The sequence below is a fragment of the Odontomachus brunneus genome, unplaced genomic scaffold (assembly GCF_010583005.1).
Source record: "Odontomachus brunneus isolate Ranch 3 - 2012 unplaced genomic scaffold, Obru_v1 Obru_scaffold_263, whole genome shotgun sequence".
NCBI lineage: Eukaryota > Metazoa > Arthropoda > Insecta > Hymenoptera > Formicidae > Odontomachus > Odontomachus brunneus.
Genome location: NW_022639713.1, coordinates 290,346 through 299,393, shown reverse-complemented (window position 1 = coordinate 299,393; position 9,048 = coordinate 290,346). Strand labels below are relative to the sequence as shown.

General features: G+C 44.7%; 1 protein-coding gene across 1 annotated transcript; it reads right to left on the bottom strand.

Moving 5' to 3' along the window:
• Positions 1 to 5,172: 5,172 nt before the first annotated feature.
• LOC116852967 lies at positions 5,173 to 5,889 on the bottom strand. The gene has a single exon (XM_032833748.1). The coding sequence runs from the start codon at positions 5,887 to 5,889 to the stop codon at positions 5,173 to 5,175; it is 717 nt and encodes a 238-aa protein (XP_032689639.1).
• Between the last annotated feature and the right edge of the window lie 3,159 nt (positions 5,890 to 9,048).

The following is a 9,048-nucleotide window of genomic DNA, read 5'->3' as shown; positions in this document are numbered from 1 at the left end:
GCGCACAATTGCTACTGTTGTTACATAAGCATATTTATCTCTGCTTACGTCTTTATTTCGTATATTACATATCATATGATTAGAATTAATTCGTTTTTATCTTGTAATATGAGAAAATATGCGCAAGTAGTTATAAAACATAGCGCAAGTGAAGAGAAGTAATCCAACGCAACGTACAGTACTTACCTACTCGCACAACGCGGTGCCTATAACGCGAAGTTATCAGTCATGTAGTTTTGCCAAGAATTGAATCGAGGAACCATACTATTATTATATATCGATGGATTTGGCATGAAATGCTTTTTAATTTTTGTCCTTACAAAAACTTAAAAATTTGCAAAGGTGACGAAGGGGAGAGGGAGGGGAGGGGGTGAAATATTGCATTTTAAAAAATTTGAATAGACCGATGGAAAGGGCATAAGATACTGTAAAGCTTTTGTCTGAAATATTTTTTCATATACCTCATATTTTAGGAAATATTAAATAAAAATGAAAAAGTCCGTTTTTCTTAAGGGGTGGTTTCAACCCCTAAACCTCGAGATAAGCACATAAAAAAAAATACGTGTCTAATGTTTTTTGATGCTCTACAACATATCCAATGCTCATCAAATTCGGTGAGGGACGCCCCCGACCGTTTCTTTGTTAGTGCACATTAATTCTTTAGGGGGATCTAAAAATGGCGTCATGTTTTCCTTTCATGTTACGAGTGTAAATGCAATTCTGATAGACTTTTCACTGTTGTTTGGGATCAAGTGTAAAAAGTGTATCAAAATAGCAATTACACTCGTAACACGAACGGAACTCATGACGTCACTTTTAGAACCTTGAAAGAATTAATGTGCACTAAGTGTGAAAGTGTAAAAAGTTCAATTAGTGTAAATAAACTTATTGGATATTAGCTATTTTCAGATAGATCACATTTTTAAGGACGTCCTAAAAATATTCTGATGACATTCCTAAAAGCGTCTTCAGAGTGTATTTTGAAAAATTTGTATTGTATGAGGTGCACTAGTATGCAACGGGCATTAGGCGTAAAAGTGTGAATAGTACAAGCAACTCGAACAAACCTATTTATAAAACTTTTTAAAAGTTTGTAAAAAAAACTTTGAAAAGTTTCTAAAAAAGAAAATACTTACCGTAACTTTATTGCTACTACTGCTTCTGCTGCCACTACTGCTGCTTCTGCTATTAATCTGAAACAAAAGAACGGAATAACTTTCATGAGAAAACGCCACGAGAAATAAGAGAACGTTCACACTTGAGATGGGACATTGAACATAAATAATGGATTCCAAGCTGTAAAGAGTATCAGTATCACCCGCCTAAACTGTATGTAATAAAAAATTAATGGATTGTTGCTCTAATCCATTGTTTCTTTGCAATACATACAGTACAGGGCCGTGCAGGTAAATCCGGAAAAATTTACTGAAAGAAAAAAATAATTATATTATCCCCAAAAATTTTTTTACATGCACACAATTTGGCAAAATGAAAGTACTCACCACATACGTTAATATTACTCTATATAATCCCCGTTCGCCTCAACGATCTGCTCCAGCCGAGACCTGAATCGCCTACACGCCCGAGCCAGCTCCTCTCTGTTCATATTGATCATTACCGCCGTAATTTTTTTACGTAGCGCGTCCTTTGTGTTATGAGGTTCATTGTTCACCTCTGCCTCTACTACGCCCCACACGTAGTAATCCAGCGGATTGCAATCTGGGCTGGAGGACGGCCACAAGTCCGGCGACCAATGATAAGGAACATTGGTATGAAGCCATGCTTGCGTGACTCTCGCCTTGTGGGCTGGCGCAGAATCCTGTTGGAAGACGTATTCACGTCCATCGGCCACACGGTCCATCCACGGTTTAACGACCGTCTCTAACACGTGGATGTACACCGCCGCGTTGATTTTGAGTCCCTGCTCAAAGAAATACGGCGGCATCACGTCTCCGTCACTGCTGACGACGCCCAAAACCATAACCGACGCAGGGAACTTCGTATGCATGACCGTCGGCACATCGGAAGCGTCCTCGCAAATCCACCTATCGTTTTGGCGGTTGACCTTTCTGTCCTGAATAAAGTTTTTCTCGTCGGTGAAGAACCGAAGATGATGGGCGCTCTCGTGCTTAATGTCGTTTAGCAGTGCTTGGCATTTGATTTTCCGGTTGACTTTCATGGCGTCCGTCAGCAATTGTCGCCTCCGTAGTACATACGATTTATAATGCAGATCCTGGTGAACTGCACGACTCACTGTTGCACGATGTACGCCCATATCTTTGGCCAACTTTGCCATACTGGTTCCAGGACTCTGGTCAATCCGATCCTTTAACTGATCGATGAATTCACCAGTCCGCTTCCGGTCAGATCGCTTGCTGTGGCTTGCCCGGTCCGAAGTAACGTCGTCCTTGTTGTCCGCCTCTCGATAGGTTTTGGCTATCTCGTAAACTTGCGTTTTTGAGTAGCCAAACCAATCCACAATCTCCTTGGCGGTCTTCCCGGCGCGCAGTGATTCCAGGATCGCACCTCTCCTGTCCTGTTCTTTGCTCATCTTTCCACTTTCACTTTATACGTTGTTTCACTGTCAAAGTACGCTTCTTAAGCTTTAATTAGAAACCTAGAACACAAAAATCCAATAACACATCACTTCACTATACCTATCTAAACTTTTTCCGGATTTACCTGCACGGCCCTGTGTAGATGGGCGAGACCGATACCGATTGTAGCTTACAATCCGCAATAAATATTCGATGTCCCATATGTAGTATAGACGTTCCCTTTCCCGTCGTGACGTCTTCTCATGTAAATGTAGGGTTGAATCAATTTTTCATCAGCACTTTGTGAACTTTCTGCATGTTTGTAAAAAAAATTATTAGTACAAGCGAAGAGCCAAACAGAACCGAGATTAGACGCTTGGAGATGGGGATATTGCCCTATACAATTTGTGAAAGTGCAAAAATCGGTCTCGCAAAATATGCTTATGAACTCTCTGATCGAGTACTATCGATTGGTATAGTTTACATTTTCTCCAATTATTTACAAAACTTTATGAAAGTAAAAATGTCACAAAATGCCGACTATACCAATCGATAGTACTCGACGAGAGAAACGTTCTGAAGCATATTTTGGGAGACCGATTTTTGCACTGTTCAAAACTTTGTTGGACAATATCTCCACAGCGAAGCATCGATGCAGTTTGGCTCAATGCTTGCCCAGACAATTCTGTTTCCAAAAGTGCAGAAAGTGCAGATAAAAAGTGCAGTTAGTGTTTCGAGAAAAAAATGTTAGAGAAAAAAAGTGCTGAAAGTGTAGATAAAAAAAGTGCAGTAAGTGCTTCGATGCACTTTTTCAAATTTGGAAAAAATGCAGAAAGTGCAGACACAAAAGTGCAAAAAGTGTACCACCTTTCAACTCGCACAAGAGTGCAAAGTGTGAAGAAGTGGGTTTACAAAATATACCTCCTTAGAGGCAATGCTCTCTATCCACAATAGACCTTCAGAAAAATATTGCCCAACGTGCAAACATTCTAAAAGGCTAAGAGCCCTCGGCCGCGTCACTTTATGTAGGCGGCGAAGCAAAAATTAACCGCGAGAAAGAAGCCGGGTGGAGGCGCGGCGTCGCGTAACGGTGGAAGCGCGAGGTAGCGGGTCGCTATTTCGTGCGTCCACCGCTTTCTCACGGTTAATTTTTGCTCCGCCTATGGATGTGTTCGAAAATAGATTTATTTACTGCCAGTAGAAACAGTAAAGTGGGCAGGAGTGAAAATTATTCCTGCTGCGTTTCTTTTCTTCCACCAGTAAAGCTAGTAAAACAGCCGAATGATCCAAAATAATCCGAAAGATAAATTTCAAAATTATTGTATAATATTAGTAATTGTATTAGTAATTGTATTAGTAATTGTATATATTAGTTTTCTTTTATTAGATGAGATTAATAAAGTAATTATGGAAAAGTATATTTTATTTGATAATATTATTTTTGATTCTTTTTTTTTTAGTGCCTCTTCGAGTGACGGCAATGAAAATGAAGAATTATTGAATATTATATTTAATAATAACAAAAAAAGGATGGTGCCAAAAATTAAAAATTATTTGGAACATGTTGTTGCATTATATACAGATTGTACGCGGACTTATAGGTGTTATTAATTCCGCTTCCACCGGTACACCCAGCGCAGGGCGCGCGAACACGGGCTGATTATCAAGGACCGACTTGTGGTTGCAAATAATTTGAGCACGTGCAATAATTAAACTTAACAAGTAATGCCAATCTTTATTAGTGAATAACAAAACGATGAGAGTAGCTTTAGACACAACTCGTCTTTGATGGAAAACGATCGGACACGCGAAGAAGCAGTCGTTAAGGCTGGAATGAGATCGCGGAGTCCTATATCGTTATACGAACGTGATACAAGATTTTTGTGCTCTGAACGGTCGATTTCTTACACGGTCGTTTTATAAATGTCGCGTCGGCTACGCTGGCCGATCTCATTGGTTCAGCGAGAAAACGGTCGCGAGAGTTGAGCGAGATTTATTATTGTCGAGAAACGGCTCTGATACATGATGATGTAGCGGTATTGTGATGTGTCGCCGATTCCAAATAATTGCGCGGATATTCGCCGAATCATGTTTTGATTTCGGCGGCACAACACATCGCTTGCGAGACATTGTTGTCATGCGGTCTCTCAGCTCACTCGATCTTATTATTAGGATGCTTCTAGAATATTCCTACGGAATATTCCAGAAGCAAGCTGAAAGAGCCGAGCCGAATCCCAAACATACCGCTCGCCTCGAAACTCGTGTTTCGAAACGAGTATCCAGGGCCGCACGAGACGTCGCGTGGCCAAGATGATCTGAGCAGTTGCCGCCCGCCTTGCGGCGATCCCCGTGTGTCATTTAAAGACGCACTTGACGCATGAAATGAACGGACGCATTTGATGACATATGATATAGTGATATCATATTGACGCATGAAAATGAAAAGAAAATGAATACAATTTAGAAGATAAGAGAAGAGAAACGGACGCACGCTATACCATACACAATCAATAACATACAAAAGGAAGAAAAAAAAAAAGAAAAAAAATTGAAAGGCCTTCAGAGCAGATGCTAAACAGCGGAGAAGGCTGTCATCTCTTCCTTCCTCCTGCTTCTTTTTGGATAGATCTGGGGCTTAAGACGTATCCGATTCGCCCTCAATCGAGAGCACGCAGATCTTGACAATCGGTCGCAAGTATTCCGCGGTTGCCGTTTTGACGGTAACGACACGCGGCAACCCATCTCGTCCGGGATGACACCTAGTCACTCTTCCCAACTCCCATTTGCACGTAGGCAATGCGGGATTGCGAAGGAGGACGAACTGTCCTTCCCTGATCGGCGTCTGAATCCGTCGCCACTTACTCCTTTGCTGAAGCGTATTAACATAATCCTGAGCCCATAATTTCCAAAATCGCTCCGAGAGTTGCCGAATAAGCTGCCATCGAGTGAGACGGTTTTCTTTCACATCGAGCAGTGAGGGCTCAGGGTTTGCAGTTATTGCGGATCCGATCAAGAAATGACCCGGCGTCAACGGTTCATAACTATCGAGAGTGTCGTTCAGAGGCGCAATAGGACGAGAATTTAAGCACGCTTCAACCCGATAGAGTAGAGTTGTAAACTCCTCAAAGCCGAGAGTATGATCTTTCAGAACGCGGCGCAAGTGATGCTTGAGACTACGAACTCCCGCCTCCCACATTCCTCCGAAATGTGGAGCTGCGGCTGGGATAAAATGCCATGTGATATTATCACTGGCCGTCGCGTTCTGAAAATCCGTATCATGGAGAGCAGCTCGATAAGCGCTGCGCAACTCACGGTCAGCTCCGACAAAGGTAGTTCCGTTATCGGAATACATGTCTTGCGGAAGTCCGCGGCGCGAGCAGAAGCGAGAGAACGCATTGAGGAATGAAGGCGTCGCGTAATCAGAGACTAATTCTAAATGAATCGCTCGCGTGGCTAAACACACAAATAGCGCTATGTATGCTTTTCTCGCTGTGATGCCTCGCCCCGCGGACGGCCGCACTCTTACCGGGCCCGCGTAGTCGACCCCGCAATGCTGAAACGCGCGAGATGGAGCTTTTACTCGTGCTATAGGAAGGTCACCCATGAGCTGCGACGGGGTCGCAGCTCGCTCGCGAGCGCATATTACACATTTGAAAATGACGGCCTTGACGAGGCTGCGGGCGCGAAGAATCCAAAACTCGCTTCTCAACACACTCAACGTTAGCTGTAGTCCGGCGTGTAATGATCTGTTATGAGCTTGTTTGATGAGCAGGGTGACGAGGAGATGTGATGCAAGGAGAATTGGATGCCGACGATTATAATGAATGGGAGCATGTCGCAACCGCCCTCCGACTCGGAGGAGTCCTTCTTCATCGAGGAATGGGGATAAAAATGAGAGAGGAGTTTTAGGAGACAGCGTTCTGTTTTGACTAAGATCCTGAATTTCGAGAGGAAACAGATCTGCTTGGATGCGTTTGATCCAGAACTGTCTGCTTTGATTACATTCCGCTGCGGTGAGAGCACGATTTTGAAGAGCGCTAGTATTAGAGCGACAAGGCGTCCTGCGAAGGCGAGATATGAATTTAAAGAGATAGGCAGTAACGCGGATGAGTTTTGGCCACGAAGAGAATCGAGAAGAGAGATCATCAGGGGTTTGATGATTTGCAAGATGGACTGCTACTATTTTTTTTTCCGGCAGCGGCTTGTCGTTGACTGATGGTGAAGACTTTGGCCAGTGGAGCTCGGAGCGCAATAACAACGAAGGGCCCTGCCACCACAACGCGTGATCCAGCAGTTCCTTCCCTATTAAGCCCCGAGAGGCACAGTCCGCGGGATTGTCTTCCGTGGGAACGTGTCGCCATTCAGCGGTGGACAACCGTGCCTGCACCTCGGCTACTCGGTTTGCAACAAATGTTTTCCACCGCGATGGGTGGTGCTTAAGCCACGATAACACAATCGACGAGTCCGTCCAGCAGAAACTCGAAGTTATTCTCGTCGGAAGCGATTTGTGAACGAAATCGAACAATCGAGAGAGTAGAACCGCGGCGGATAGCTCAAGACGAGGGACAGTAAGCGGCGTCAACGGAGCGACTTTAGACTTGCCCGCAATTAAAGAAACGCTTACCGTGCCTGAGTTGGTAATCACCCTCAGGTAGATCACCGCTGCATACGCCTGAGTGGACGCGTCGGAAAATCCGTGAAGTTCAGTTCTAAGAACATCTGCACTTAATCCGAGCCATCGGGGAATTGTAATGCTGCGTAAACCCTCAAGGCCCGAATATATGAGATTCCACCGGGATTGAAGTCGCAACGGAACCGGATCGTCCCAGTCTGATTTCTCGCGCCATAACGCTTGCATCAGGATTTTTGCCGCAACAGTGATAGGAGTTAGCCACCCTAACGGATCGTACAGTTTGGCGATCGTGGAAAGAATGGATCTTTTACTGCTGGAAGCGGGAGCAGAAGGTGAGACGTCGATCTGGAATACGTCGAGGGACGGATTCCATTTGATTCCCAAGAGCTTGACCTTCTCATTCGCTCCCAGTTCCTTGGAGCAGGCTAACCCGTGATCGCTTTCGTCAATGTCCGACAAGAGATCAATCGAATTACTGGTCCATTTTCTTAATTCAAAGCGGCCCCGTCGAAGCAGCGAGACTATTTGATGCCGAATCTGCCTAACATGGTTCTCGTCATCGTCCCCGAACAGTAAGTCGTCGACGTAAAGACTGTCACGAAGAACCGGAATCGCCAACGGAAATGAGGACCCCTCGTCTGCTACTAACTGTTTAATGACTCGAAGAGCCAAGAATGGAGCGCAGGTCAGACCATATGTGACGGTACGGAGTTGATAGTCCGAAGGTGGTTTGTTGAGCGACCGATTCCAAAGAATACGCTGATAATTGCAATCGCGTTGATCGAGAGAAATCTGGCGGTACATTTTTGCGATGTCGGCGGTGTATACGAATTTAAATCGACGCCATTGAGTTATTACCGCCGCAAGATCAGTCTGAAGTTTTTCACCGCAAAGCAAGTGGTCGTTTAAACTTGAACGATTAGTTGTTAAACTGGAGGCATTAAAAACGACTCTCAAATGCGTCGTCGCGCTATCAGTTCTAATAACCGGATGGTGAGGTATGTATACGTATTGTTCGTCAGTATCAGGGTGCTGGTACAAGGCGCATGTGACCTAACTGTTCGTATTCTTTTAGGAACTTGTCATATTCCGCGAACAGCGCAGGCTGAGATTGTAACCGACGTGATAATGATTTTAAAAGAATTTGAGCTTTCTCGCGCGAATCTCCGATGTCCACCGGCGAACCCTTCCGGAAAGGAAGCCGAACGACATAACGGCCATCAATCGTCTGAGAATGCGTGGCGAGGAAATGCTGTTCGCATTGCTCATCTTCCGCCGACCGCGAGATTTGACGAGGAATCTCCTCAACCTCCCAAAATTTTCTAATTTCGTCACTGAGCGAAGGCGAAATCAAACAGTGATGCACTGACAAGGTGAAGGCTGTCCGTTTTCGACTAACATTAGCTGAAGATGTCGACGAAGGTTCGGATAATGATGGAACAGGGCCTGATAAGATCCAGCCAAAAATGGAATTCTGAGCTGTGGGTTGGTCGGGCGTGCCCTTGAGACGTCCGTCCAGAACTATCTCATTATATAAATCCGACCCGATGATTAAATGAATAGGATCGCTGCTCGTGGGATCAGGATCGGCGAGGGATAACCCATTCAAATGAGGAAAATGCGTGAGATCTAGTTGCCGTTGGGGCGCATACAAAGTGAGATCTTTGAGAATTACCGCGCTTGTTGAGTATGCCGGTGTAAGCGAGTTGAGCGGTGAAACCGTAATGTTGGTCGTAAATCGCGCAGTGCCCGCGTGCACCGCTCCTACAGCGGAGATCGATATAGGCAAGCGATTTCGTTTAGCGCGCAGAAGTTGAGCGATATTTTCCGCAAGAAAAGTAACCTGCGAGCCTTGATCAAGCAACGCTCTTACCGCTA

Excerpts from the sequence above, each read along its gene's own strand:
- LOC116852967 (XM_032833748.1), bottom strand. The coding sequence starts at position 5,889 with ATGTATTCCGATAACGGAACTACCTTTGTCGGAGCTGACCGTGAGTTG.